Genomic DNA, 13,988 nt, shown 5'->3' with positions numbered 1-13,988 from the left:
GTTGTGACCAACTCTGGGGTTGCGGCGCTCATCTCACTTTATTGGCCGAAGGAGCCGGCGTACAGCTTCCGGGTCATGTGGCCAGCATGACTTAAGCCGCTTCTGGCGAACCAGAGCAGCGCACGGAAACGCCATTTACTTTCCCGCGGGAGTGGTACCTATTTATCTACTTGCTCTTTGACGTGCTTTCGAACTGCTAGGTTGGCAGGAGCAGGGACCGGGCAACGGGTGCTCACCCTGTCGTGGGGATTCAAACCGCCAGCCTTCTTATCGGCAAGTCCTAGGCTCTATGGTTTAATCCACAGCGCCACCCGCATCCTCAAAATCATGCTGATAATTGTACTGGGTAAGTGTCTTAGGTGTTTGTCTTCCTAAAGTTGTGGGTACAGAGAGGCCAAGTTGACAGTCTGGGACATAACTTCCAAGTACTTCAGCCGAGTGGGGAATACTGGGAATAGTGAGGACAGGCCTCTACCACACACTGTGCCTTAGGAACACAGGAAGCTGCCTTGAATCAGACCATTGGTCCATCTAGCAATATTGGTCTTGTCTGCACTTCCACTTGTGCCATGCCTAGAAAGCACAGGCCCAAGTGGTTTTCCACTTGACTCATGCTTTTGAGGCATGGTTCCAAGCGGTTTCCCCCTTGTCCCACGCCTTCCCCAGGGAAAACTCACTCTTTAATGCTAAATTGGAACAAACATTTTGTTAGGGATCTCTGGGAATTGTAGCTGTGTGAAAAGAATGGAGATATCCCACCAACTCTCAGTACTCTTAACAAACAACAGTTCCCAAGATTCTTCGTGGGAAGCCATGCCTGTTTAAAGTGATATGATGATGCTTTAAATGTATAGTGCAGATGGGGCCTTAGCCATGGAACTGAATTTTAGATTTCATCTTAGCCACTTGGACATATCAAGTGAAAGAGATCTAGCAGGATATGTTGTACCTTTAGAAGCAGACTGGCATATAAATATAAATGCATTTCAACCATGTATATGCTGCTTAACAATGTAATTTTTGTGTAACAACAGCTGCACTCACAGATGCATATCACATCCAGATAGGTGTATTGATGTAACTTGTCATCCATAGCAACAGAGGGATCTAGTATATCAAATAAACATAGGTGTGTATGGAAAACCAGCCAGGAAGTCCAATACAGTCATATTTAATTTCAAAGGAGAGAGTTTCACAACAATTAGTTTATCATTAGTTAAAAGAAAATTGAAATGCACAGGTAGGATTATCTTGGCATTCCTTTCAGGGAGTTAATGAACTTATAAATTGGGAAGGAGGTACATTTGTTACAGAAATAACAACTCAGCTTTTATTCAGAAGGATTTGAGAGTGAGGGAAATCACACAGTCATGAATTTATTTTCTGTATGAATATTGGTGTGGAATTTTAAAACTGAAAACTATTGCAGAACTCATGCTTCTATCCCCTAAACACAAGAATGCGGCTTTTTTTTTAGATTTACCATTGTACTAGCAAGCTTTTCAGGAGGAAGCTCGGGGCATGTTGAAAACAACTCTGTTTTCAAAGGTGAATGTCCTTTTCAATACTTTGTTCAGGCATCATTTTTTTTAAGCAGAATCTTTATAGTGGGAACAAATGCTGCTTAGATAGCAGAAGCCAGCTTTCTCTATAGCCATAATGTGAGTAAAGGTTTCTGTCAGTGGTCTGTTCTGAAATTGTTTACATACAGCGGACTGACTCAGTCTGGAGTATTGTTTTTGATCTGGTCACAAGGGCCTGCATGCTTGCTCTGTGTGCTTCCTTGTCTCTGAATTTAGTGTGAATGCCATATGTGTCCAGAGTACATTAAAATGAAGACTGATTTTGCAACATGTTTTTCATGGAAGGGCCTCCAGACCTAACCCCTACCCTCTTCCTGTTACAACAGCATTTCAGGTAGCAAAGCTGAGAAAGTGCTGTAGATTTGCTGCCAACCAGAGAAAGCCATGCTTAGCTATGTAAGCCAATGGCCTTCCCATATAATGTAACTTCCTTATATAATGTCTGGATACAGGATACAACCCTGCTGTGGTTTGAGACTAATATCCTTCTTGTTCTTTTTCGGTTCAAGGTTGGCTAAATGGAGTGGAGAAAGCCAACCTAGAATGGAGATGGTGAGAGCTTGTGGGGTGGGGGAGGCTGAGGAAAGCAGGTTTCTCTGGGCTTTGTGGATCAGAGTGGAAAGGAGGAAGTAACAGGCCAGCAGGAGACTTGTGAGTGAGTGAAGTGGGAATATGAAGCGTTCCCAAGGAGCAGCAAGAGGAAGGGAGGCAGTGACAGCTACTGGGAAGGCAGAAGTGGTTGGGGATATTTTGAAATAGAAGGTGGTTCCATCGGAGCAGGTCTTTGGTCCAGGACCTCACTTAGTGGATTGAGCAAAGAAGGCCCCACCAAACACGGAGGGCCTGATTTCATTGTAAAGTAATGCTACTATGTTGGGGAGAGGCATTTTAAAGTAATACACATCACAACCTAAACAGCTCCCCTCCCTGTAAGACTGTTCAGTCTTAAAATTATTAACTGTACCCCTGGAAATGTAGAAATTTGTTAGCAACAGCAGCTGTAGTTTTCAGCCATATGTGTATTTTTTGAATGCAGCAACTAAACCTAGGAATGCTAGTTGCTATACTAATTGAACCAAGCAGTGGTTATGAAAAACAAAAAACAAAACCACCCTTTCAAGCAGGTCCAGTATTTGAATTTGAGTATTAGGCATTCGTTAAAATAAACTAGCTGTGCTTTTATCTTGGTATCAGATCTCTGTTAGGTTTAAAGGTAATGACTGATTCTTTTATTGCAAATATCAATTGCCTGATTGAGCTTGCCATCACACAAACATCATTCTTTCCCACAGTCCACTTAGCATATATAAAAAAATGTGCCCTCAGGCAGGCTTTGGCTAGATTGCTAGATTTAAGAGATAACCAGGGAACCCCAGTTCCTTAAAAAGGCAGGAGAACAGCAAAACAGCGCTATTTTACACATTGTCATTTATAGTTACTGCTGTTGTACTCCGTGGTCCATTTGTTAATACAGCATTATCCTGTTCCTGTATAACCATGGATTTGTAGTCATGCTATCTTCACTGTGCTATACACCTTATCCTATGTGCATCACAGGCAGCTCTGATTGTGTAGGCACCTGCCAACATGGGAGCAGGTCCCACCTGCAAGCCATTCGTCTGCATCAGACTCTTAGGATGCGACAGTAGAGGCATCACACATCCTTGCAATGAAATCCACAAATGTTACTAGCCCTCAAAAGAAAGAAAGAAGTTTTCTAGCTTGCCTGGCTCCCACACAGCAACAGCCTGGAAGGAAAATTGAGACAGCCCTTTCCCAGTTGCACCCTTCTTGGTCACCCGGTCATGATGTCACCTAGACATTATTCTTACTCTCCCACAGGTGACCAGGTGAGTGGCTGTTGAGAACCTGACAGCCCGTATAAATAGAAGGGATCCTTATGTGAGGGAGCTTTTGAATGTTGTTGATCGTGGACTTGACCCATATTAGCAACATATGTGCTTCATATTCCAAGAAACATTCCATGAGGTAACTAAGGATCCTTCCAGCCTGGTGGTGTTTTTTTGTGGGTATGATCTGCAACACATTATTGTCCCAATAATGGTGCATTAGTGATGTAGTTGGTGGGACGCGGGTGGCGCTGTGGGTAAAAGCCTCAGCGCCTAGGGCTTGCCGATCGAAAGGTCGGCGGTTCGAATCCCCGCGGCGGGGTGCGCTCCCGTTGTTCGGTCCCAGCGCCTGCCAACCTAGCAGTTTGAAAGCACTCTCGGGTGCAAGTAGATAAATAGGGACCGCTTACTAGCGGGAAGGTAAACGGCGTTTCCGTGTGCGGCACTGGTGCTGGCTTGCCAGAGCAGCTTCGTCACGCTGGCCACGTGACCCGGAAGTGTCTCCGGACAGCGCTGGCCCCCGGCCTCTAGAGTGAGATGGGCGCACAACCCTAGAGTCTGTCAAGACTGGCCCGTACGGGCAGGGGTACCTTTACCTTTTTAGTGATGTAGTTATACTGGACATACTGTCTATAAATCATTGGAGAACTTCATTTATTGTTCTCCAATACTTCTTCAATATTACTACATTATTGCCATCTAGCTGGGTACTGTCACACTATAGTGCAACAAAAGTGGGACAAAAAAACAAAAGCAAAAACACCACCCCTCAGGAAGTGACCTACAGTGGAGGATAGTACAGTTGCCAGGAATGGAACCTTGCCATTGTATTTTCAGACTTACCCCCTTATGTTCTATACAAGCAGAAATGAACTTTGGAATTTTTTTTAGATTATGACTCTTAAGAAACCCAGCCAGATGGGCGGGGTATAAATAAAAAAAAAGAAAAAGAAATGAAGGACCATTTTATTATATTAGTCAGTGCTTGGTACACCACCACAGGAAAAGGGTAGGAAAAATTAATCATCTAAGATGATATCTGATGCTCTGCCAGTTTCTCTTCGTGTCAGTTAAGCTTTTTTTTTTTTTCAGAATCCGTATGTAGGTGACTTGCTGTCTTCCACTGGGCATGCCATGCCGCTCTTGAACCACCAGTACTAATTCTCTCAGGACAGACATGTTAAAGGATTGTAATGTAGAGAGACTGTATCATAAAATGGATGCAAAGATAGGCAAGCAGGTGGAAGGACCTTAGCTCAACGGTTGAGCGCAGGTTTTGCACCTGAAAGCCCTCAGGTTCAATCCCCAGCATCTCCAGCTAGGACTAGGGAAGACTCTTGTTTAAAACCTTGGAGAGCTACTACCAGTCCATGTAGATTGGCTTTCTCCAAGCTTGTGTCCTCCAGGTGTTTCAGACTACTAAGAACATAAGAAGAGCCCTGCTTGATCAGGCCAGTGGCTCATGTGGTCCAGCATCCTATTCTCACACTGCCCAACCAGGTGCCTGTGGGGAGCCTGCAAGCAGTACTGGAGTGTATCAGCACTCTCCTCGTCTGCAGCTAGATGGATCAGTAGTTAAATTCGGTATAAAAGAGTTTCCTATTTTCACTGTGTTCCTATGTGCAGTCCTTGAAGAAATAGTTAAAAGTCTCTTATTATGAGCCCGTTTCCTGTGCCTGAACATAGGCGTCCAGTTTGGCCAAATTTGTGTTCCATTTTATCCTTTCATGGATAAAACTCAGAATATATGACCTATCAGGGAGGCACAGTATCACTGTAGATTTTCATAACTTTTCTCCTTCTGCTTACCTCTCCTCCCACTGCTGCACTGGCGTAAAAGACAGCTTTTTGGAAGGGAGAGTTATTAATAGTGATCATTTATTCACTGGAACTGGAATCCTTAATGGAAATTCTCACTAAAGACACAAGGACCAGGAAATGCCCCTTCTTCTTTAATCATAGTGAAACTCAGTTAATGTTATTAAATAATTGGATTTGCCTGGCAGTCATCCATAACTTGTGTTTCATGGAGGGAAAGACATTTGAGAAGCAAGTTATGCATGTCTAATCTGGACTGGGATCTTTTCAGACACCACCCTCATTAGACCATCTCATTCTGTACATATCATTCAGGACTGTACCTTCTAAGAGGTGTTCTGTTGGATGCTGAAAAACATAATCAACCTTCCTTGTTAGATGAGGTGTCCTTAAAAGCAACCTCCATCCTCACAGTCATAACAGCTGAAGGGAGATTTGTTTTTCAGGATTATTAGAAGTATGGTAGAAGTTGACAGTCATCTTGAAAAATTCACCCTGAGCCAGAAGGAATCTTAGGTGGTCAGATCATGTGGGTGGACCACAGGATTGTTAGAGTGGAACCATCTACCCCAGTAGTAGTCATTTTTAAATATATTTTTTTGATTCTAAAAACAACCTCTCATCCTTTAATGGAAAAGTTAATGTCACAAATTGGAACTCCTGCCTTGGGAGGAAAATCTTAGGTAAGGTGAACAAAGCTTGGGTGGTTTACTTATGGATCTTACCCTGCCTGCATTTCTGATTCTGATAAAGGAAAGACCAGAGAAACAGAGGGGCATAAGGACATTTACAGTGGTACTTTGCATTTTGCATTCTCAAAACATCCAAAGTTAACACAGTGGACTTAGGAGACAAAGAGAGCAGGAATGAAAGTGCTTCATTTCAGTCTTCCATATGAGGAGGCCATATGAGGCCAGCCACTGATTATAGAAATCTTGGGATTTGCATTCACCTACTGTTTGTGGGCACTCTCCTCATATTAAATTCACTTGAAGTGGTGCTTCTGCTTAGTACAATATTGTATTATGGGAGATATTTACATTTCACATCTCTTCTGCTATCCATAACAAAGAGGATTCATGGTTCCCTGCCTATTATGCTGCTATATTTGTTCTGCCTTACGTCATGTATTGCCAAAGGTGATGGCACTATGGGCTCAGGTGTACACACCGGCAGATGGACAGTTGTTTGGGATTCTACAATAGAAATGACTCATCTGAACAGAGTTCCAGACAATTCCCATGCTTCGCCAAACTGGGCTTAGACAAACTCCCAAAATGCAGTTAGTTGGGAACACTTCATTTGAAGTTTTCAATATATAAATCTCTCCCCCCCCCCACACACACATTTTAGGGATGTGATTTTGGCTTGTAAAGAATTTTGTACAAGTCAGTTCTTCAGTTCTGTATTAATAAGGGAGTCAATCCACGTATTAACATTTTTCTTCACAAAGGACTGAAGTCTTTTGTAATGTCAGAATGACTCCTTTAGCATGAAGTTTCAGCTGAAGCTGATACAGAGTTCCCAGGTACTTTAAAATCCAGGCACTATAGACTCAGGCTGCAATACACTTACCTGTGAATCTCATTCAATTTAGAGTAGAAATGTACAGGACGGTGTTACAAGGCATATTTAGCTTTACTGAGTACTGAGGTATCTTTGAAAGCTACTACCTACTTCCTATGATCCAGCAAATTGATCAGCATGCAGTAGTCCACACATGCCAAAGGATATGCATCCATCATCCAGGGCAGGGCATTCAGGGCCCCTTGCTGGAGTGGAATGACACACAAACAAAAAGTTGGACAAGTTTTGACAACTCTAGCTACCTGTTTGCAGGCTAGGTGAGTGAGCTAAATCTTTTGAGGGGAGGGGACTTTCACCTAAAGTGGTCAGTTTTGTCAAACTGACAGGACTGCCAACAGGTTTGGTTGTGAGGATTCTGTTTCCATTACATATATTTAGAATTCACATAAATAATGGTAATGCCAATAGGTTAGCATGCTATGTGTTTTGTGTCTTACTCTGGTGCTTGTTTTAAATGCTTATGCTATTTATTTATTTATTTATTTATTTATTTATTTATTTATTTATGCCCAATTAATTTGCAATGGCTATTGCTAAAGCAATCAGTTAGAAATCCAGTTCGCTCAGCTGCCAGTGCAGTTTGGAATAGTTCATTGGTGGTGCCTATATCCTGAAACACAGAATCCTTTCTACGGTGCTGCTGATTAGGGAAGCCGGTGTCAAGAAGAAACCTGGGGAAAGCTCAGAAGCGCTCTGAGTAGAACCAGGGGAGCATAAGGCAAAGCTGGCAGGGGAGGTACTTTTTTGTCTTTCTTCCCACAAAGGGGTGGGAAGAGAGACAAAAGACAGGGGCAGATGCCGACTGGAACAAGACAAGTTCCAGCTGGATGGTGGAGAGAGAGAGAGAGAGGGAGAGAGACTGTGGATGAGAAGTGATGAAAGGCTTTAAAACAACCTGTTTCTCTTTCCTCCAGACACCGATGGTTCATTTCACGGGGTGGAGTTTCTGCCAGAAGATTTCAGAGACTCTCCTAATGAAAGAACAATGAGGGTGAATGAGAAATACTCCACGCTACCTGCTGACGAGAAAGGGATCCACATTATCAACATCAGAGCTATTGAAGATATAGGATACGTTCGCACCGAGAGTACGGTGAGTTGAGGAGGCGTCTTCTCACCTATTTGTTGACATATCTAGCTGCTAACAACATAATCCTGTCTGTGATCTCTGTCCTTTTGCCCCTTATAACCCCAGGGTTGTAACTGTGCACTCCACTGTACAGTATCCCTTCCAAAAGCAAGACGCTAAAAAGCATTACAGCATTTCACTGCCTAATGAAGGCTTGCATGAGAACGTTTCATTTTAATCAGTGCATTTTTAAGCGGGTATTTCAGTCTAGATAACAGAACCACACACACACATACTTGCATTGCTAAATGTAAATTTTGTGGGAAGTTTTTGTGCTGCCTTCAGCTGCCCCTTGCAGCACTATACTAAGAAATTTTCGAAATAGTATATCTTTATTTCATTAAAATCATTTATATTTCTGTCAAAATGACCCTCAAGGCAGCTGTTCCCAGCTATACTTTGAGATTAAAATGTTAGCGATATTATCACACACAAACGCACAAAGGATTAGCCTCTGTCTCTCTAATATCTCACTTCATGCCTTTTGCAGAGGACAAAACTTTCCTTGGCATAGAAATGCTGTGATGGGGGGGGGGGGAGTTTACCTGTTGGCATTTGCATATTATGCAGCCATAAAAAAGTGAAAACCTCAAACTAATAGGATCCCAAGTGTATGATCGATGTCCAGGAAGGGAGCCATGTGAGCCTTCTATTACAAAAACAAGACACTTAAAAGCTAATACATGTATTATGTCATGTGCTTTTGTATAGGGGAATTAAATTCAAAAAGTATAGACAGTGAAGTATAGACTGAGGGCTGCAGTCTTATGCTCACTTACCTTTTTGAACTCAGTGGTACTTTCTTCTCAGTAGACATGCACAGGATTGTGCTGCAAATGTATGTAAAAGAATTACAATGACCACAAACAGTGTTGATTATTTCTTGGCACTAGTAAGCAAGTGAAAAAAGTTCGGATGAAGGGATAACTAGGACTCTGTCATTGTTCCCGAGCAATGTCCTACAAGCAGAACTTTTTTTCTCCATTAGGGAACATATTAATAAATACTGAGTTGCCTTTTGAGGTATGGCTTTTCAAATTGTGGTGAGAAAATATTCACCATGCCCTCCCATCAGATGTCAAGGAGATAAATAACTATACAACTTTTAGAAGACATCTGAAGGCAGCCCTGCATAGGGAAGTTTTTAATGTTTGATGTTTTATTATATTTTTAAATCTGTTGGAAGCTGCCCACAGTGGCTGGGGTATCCCAGTCAGATGAGTGGGGTACAAATAAAAGGAGGAAGAGGAAGAAGAAGAAGAAGAAACCTTTTTATTCAAAATCACGTTGCTAATTATGTGTATAAATTGGATCAGTTACTGAATACAGATTTATTGGTATTTATCTCCTTCAGGTTTATCCAAATCTTTCACCTTTGGAACTTCTTTAGATGGGCACTGTTTCAAAAATGGGCTACTTATAAACCTTAATGCAGCAGGCAACTAGACCTACAGAGGCATAATGGCTTGGGACTAGCATGGAAACATAATCTTAGGGGGGTATGCCATAATTGCAGTTAGTTTTTTTAATTAATTCTTTCACATGAAACTCCTACGATGAAAACTCTACAGTGGAAATAATTGATTCCTGTGTCTGCTTGTGAGTTAGTTGGCTACAGGGCAAAAATCTGGGAGTTGTTCAGTGTGCCTATGTCAGAGCAAGAAGGTGAATGTTTGTTTCTTCCCAAGTACAAGTATAAACACTGGGAAGACTTATAGGGTGACTCCAGTGAATGAGCACACAGTGTGCAAAGAGGGTTGTAGAGCTGTATATGTACAAGCAGAAGCCAGAGACATCATCTCTCAGCTCGGAAAATGCTACATATTTGTTTATTCTTACTTAACAAAATTTATATACCACGTGTGTATAAGAAAACATCGAAGCAGTTTACAAAAATATACAATAAAACATAAAAATTCTTGTTTTTTAAAAAGCTAAAAACAACCATTTAAAGACATTTAAAAGAGGATTCAAATCATCTGTAGATATGGGTGATTGGGAGCAGAAATTTGTCCAGATTTGAACTATGGCACCCAAGACAGGGCTTTGGATTTCAGATACTGCCACTGAAAGGGGCACTAGATTCTAGCGACTAGAAGGGCTTCGTGAAAATGCACCATTTGAAAATGAAACTATGTATAGTTTCAACTTATTGGTTAAATCCATGCTGTATATGGTGTATGGTGCCCTGTATGGTGCATAAAAAGGTTGGGTATTTATTCACCATTCGTCATTAGGCCAGTATTGTCTAAGTATCTTTAGAAGTCACATTCAGACCTTCAACGTGTGAAGGTCTGAGAGAAGCCTGTATGGAAAACTGGGGCGGGGGGGGGGGGGAGCTTGTGTGTGCACTTCCCTCCCCCTGCACTTCTTAAAGTCTAATGTGATCAGCACAGTGACGTCATATCAGACATTACATTTATATTATACGTTACAAAGAAAATAGAGTGAAGAGGCGCAGAGTGGTGGCATCCCTGTGTGCCTCGTATAATGTCTGGTTTGGCCTTTCATGTAGTTCTCATGCTTCTTCAGCAGCCTGGCACAGTTTTAAAACTTAACTAATTACATCTCTCCACATTATGAAAGCATTTAGTCACTTCAGCTAAGACTAGAATTTATTAAAAGCCCTTGAACAAAACACTTTGCAGATCAGGAGGCCAAGACATCTTTGAGAAATGGCACAAAAATATGTTTTTTCTTTCTCAAAAGGAAGCATCTGTTTTTTATACTACAGCCAAATTTATATAAAAGTGGTCTCTTGAGAGAGACCACACATGCAAACTTGGAAGCATCAATGACTTTCTTTCCTCTTACAGCCTAATAAAGGAATAATTCTGAGTACTTTGTTTAATTAAGAAAAAGTGGGTGTAATACATGAAGATCCTGATCTGGAACATCCGTATTGTCTTTACCACCCAAGCCATACAAATCCATCTTGCATTCTAGTTCCTTTGTTCTGTTCTGGTGGTCTTAAGGTGTCAACTTTACCCAGCTGGAAAACTGTGTTTGAGGCACAGCTAGCATCTGCTAACTTAGCCTGGGAATGGCTGAAGCACTAAGTGCTATACTCCTTTCAAAGAACAGGTGTGTCCCCACTGGCCTGCCTGCTGGTGGTTGTTTGAAGGGACCAAAACAACAGGCTTCCATGTTATTTAAAACAGCTGGAACTGAATTATCAGTGCATCTGCACTTAATCTTGGGTCTGCCTCTTCTGCTTTAGGATTTGCACTTAATTAGCAAGAGTGTGGCACTAATGTTTCAAGTATACAGTACAACAACATTTTTATCCTGTGAACCGCCTTGAGATCTTTGGATGATACTACAACAACAACATCTGCCCTTCGCTGTCTGAGGCTGACATTCCCTTTAGTGCCTCATTGCACTAGCCTTGTCCAAAATGATGGGAGGAGTCCATGCCACAGTTCCTCTGCGAGGACAGGCAGAGTCCCCCAAACCCTGGGCAGCCCCCATGTGGAATAAAGACTCAAGACAACGTGCTATGGAATTAAAATTGGCCACAACTTATTATGCTTCAGATATGGGTAGACCTTGGCTCAGGCATTGGGCATTTATCCCTCCCAGTCCCCTGCCGGGGATCTGGGGAACATCAGAGTTATCTAGTGGGGGGGGGATGGGCTGGCTCTGGAGAACATATGTTCAAGCAGAGATAACCCACCCCCGTTATGTCGCCGTCGCAGGGGAGAGCAATGACAACCTCTAGGTGTATGGCCAAAGCCTCCCCTCAAAACCCCTTTAACGGGGAACCCTGGTATCGCCGCCACAAAGAGGAGGGGGGCGTGGGTCACCGCTACACGCCCACCCCCATTTAGGAAAGATAGACTAAAGGATTCCGCCCAAGGCCTGATACCGCCAAAGTTGTGACATTTTGCTACGGGAAAGGCAAATCTGCCAATGCAGGAGAATTCCTTTCCGGCCCTTCAGTAGCGCCCTTGACGTAGCAGCACCCTCGTACCTGTGGAGAAAAGGTTAACATGCAAAAGAAGTCTTAACTGAGGGTGGGTAGGGTGGGAGAAGCTCTGGAGCCAACTGACAATTCCCAGGTAGGATCCTCCCCCTATTGTGTGGGCAGGTGGTCCCTCCCCCTACCTGGCCTGATCACCTTGTCAACGCCTCCCCAGGCGGGATTGGGCAACTGGCTGTGGTCAGCGGAGACCTCCAGGTATCCCACCTGGGGAAGGCGAAGCCAAGCCTGTGCTAATGGTGCCGCGTAGGGTCCAGGGGGCTGCGTGTGACCACTCAAAGGGCGCCCCCCATTTAATGTGGGGAGCGGTCATTCTGTGCAATAATTCCCTATCCTTGTAACTAAATTAGCAGTGCCATGGGGAAGGAGCCACAGAATGGATTCTCCTCACATAATAATTGCTTCCTTCGAACATTACAGACTGGCACAAGGAGCTACCATGCTGTGGAAGTTAGCACACCATTAGAGGCAATGTTGGAAGTGGTCTATGGTTGGACAGAGAGTCTTTTTCAAAAGCAGAGTTTGCACATGTCCCCTTGCACAAAACAAGACCATATAAGATAACATCTATTTCTCTTCTCAAAGCAAGGAAGAACAGCAGTCAAGCATTATCAAAGCCCCCCTGGAATGGCGTGGAATGGAAGGAATTCCCTTTCAAGCCAAATTTCTCCTTCCACCTAAAAGAGCCTTTAGATTGCAATGGAGGCAGTGCCTTCTTAAAGGACAACATGTAATTCAGATGTACAGCCAAATGTGCATCTGAGTGTAAGCGTAGTTTATCTGTACCACATTGCTTTTAATGGAATATGCACTTGGATGCACAATCAAATGTTACCTTTTCATCTGGAGAGACATCTTTCAGGAATTTCATATTCATTTAACAATGCAAGTTTTAATTGCAATATCCATATTTTGTTATCATGGAGTTGCAGGGGGCAGGACTGGTAAATGCATTTCCATTTTAATTTTCCATGAGAAAGAGTAATGAATGAAAAAACTGAACCCTGGCTGTGGTCCACTGGCCTTTTTGGCTGAGCTATATGACCAGCTGGCTCCTTTCAATCTCTCTTAAAAATGATCTCTTTTTCACATGATGCAGAGAAGTGACAAATGTTTGAGCATATTATTAATCTGTTTGTCAGTAGTAAAACACAGATGCCTTCAGTGGAGAAGGGCAAAGGATCTCAGCTGGGTTTAAAGCACAAAAAGTTAGAGAACTCACAAACTGGTTGAAGGATAAAACTGGTGATGAAATTAAAGTTGATCTACACAAGTATTTCTGAGTTGGAAAGGTCAGATTATGAAGGTTAGGATGTAGTAAATTGAGATCTGGCCCCATGAGGATGAGTTCACATCCAGTTCACTGTGCAAAGCTGAAGAGACAAGTCACTTTGTGTTGATCACTTACCTCAGATTGGTTGTCTGAATTATCTTGAGTTGCACCCAAGATATAGCCTGAAGCCACATGAAGCCACCATCTTGCTGAGGCTTAGGCTACACATGCGCTGTTTAAGAGCTCCAGGATCACGTGACCTGTAGTTTCCCCCTCTCAGAGCTACAGTTCCCAGCACTCTGATCAAAGTACAGCTCCCAAGATTCTTAGGCAGCCTTATCAAACTTGGGGCTGGTCACTGCCTAGATAGGTGACCACCAGGGAGACACATGGTAGGCTGCCTTGGGATTCATCACATAATAAAGCTGGGGTACAAATATATTTTAAAAGTTGCTTATTTTATCAATCCATTTAACACATTTTAAGCCCACTGTACTGCAAAAGGCAGTACTAGCACAGAGAAGAAGAACCTGTACAGGGACGCGGGTGGCGCTGTGGGTAAAACCTCAGCACCTAGGACTTGCCGATCGAAAGGTCGGCGGTTCGAATCCCCGCGGCGGGGTGCGCTCCCGTTGCTCAGTCCCAGCGCCTGCCAACCTAGCAGTTCGAAAGCACCTCCGGGTGCAAGTAGATAAATAGGGACCGCTTACTGGCGGGAAGGTAAACGGCATTCCGTGTGCTGCGCTGGCTCGCCAGATACAGCTTG

At 43.1% G+C, this 13,988-nt stretch overlaps 1 protein-coding gene across 10 annotated transcripts in view; it reads left to right on the top strand.

Moving 5' to 3' along the window:
* Positions 1-13,988, top strand: part of ANO1 (anoctamin 1) — a 143,843-nt gene that overhangs the window by 56,051 nt on the left and 73,804 nt on the right. For all 10 annotated transcript variants that reach the window (XM_077929425.1, XM_077929419.1, XM_077929412.1 and 7 more), the window contains exon 2: positions 7,753-7,931. In XM_077929425.1, the coding sequence (XP_077785551.1) occupies positions 7,824-7,931 (108 nt within the window). In that variant the 5' untranslated portion in view covers positions 7,753-7,823. The remainder of the gene's footprint in view (positions 1-7,752; positions 7,932-13,988) is intronic.

The sequence above is a fragment of the Podarcis muralis genome, chromosome 1 (genome assembly GCF_964188315.1).
Source record: "Podarcis muralis chromosome 1, rPodMur119.hap1.1, whole genome shotgun sequence".
Taxonomy (NCBI): Eukaryota; Metazoa; Chordata; class Lepidosauria; order Squamata; family Lacertidae; genus Podarcis; species Podarcis muralis.
Note: the sequence above shows the minus strand (reverse complement) of the source record. Positions and strands in the feature narration are given on the sequence as shown.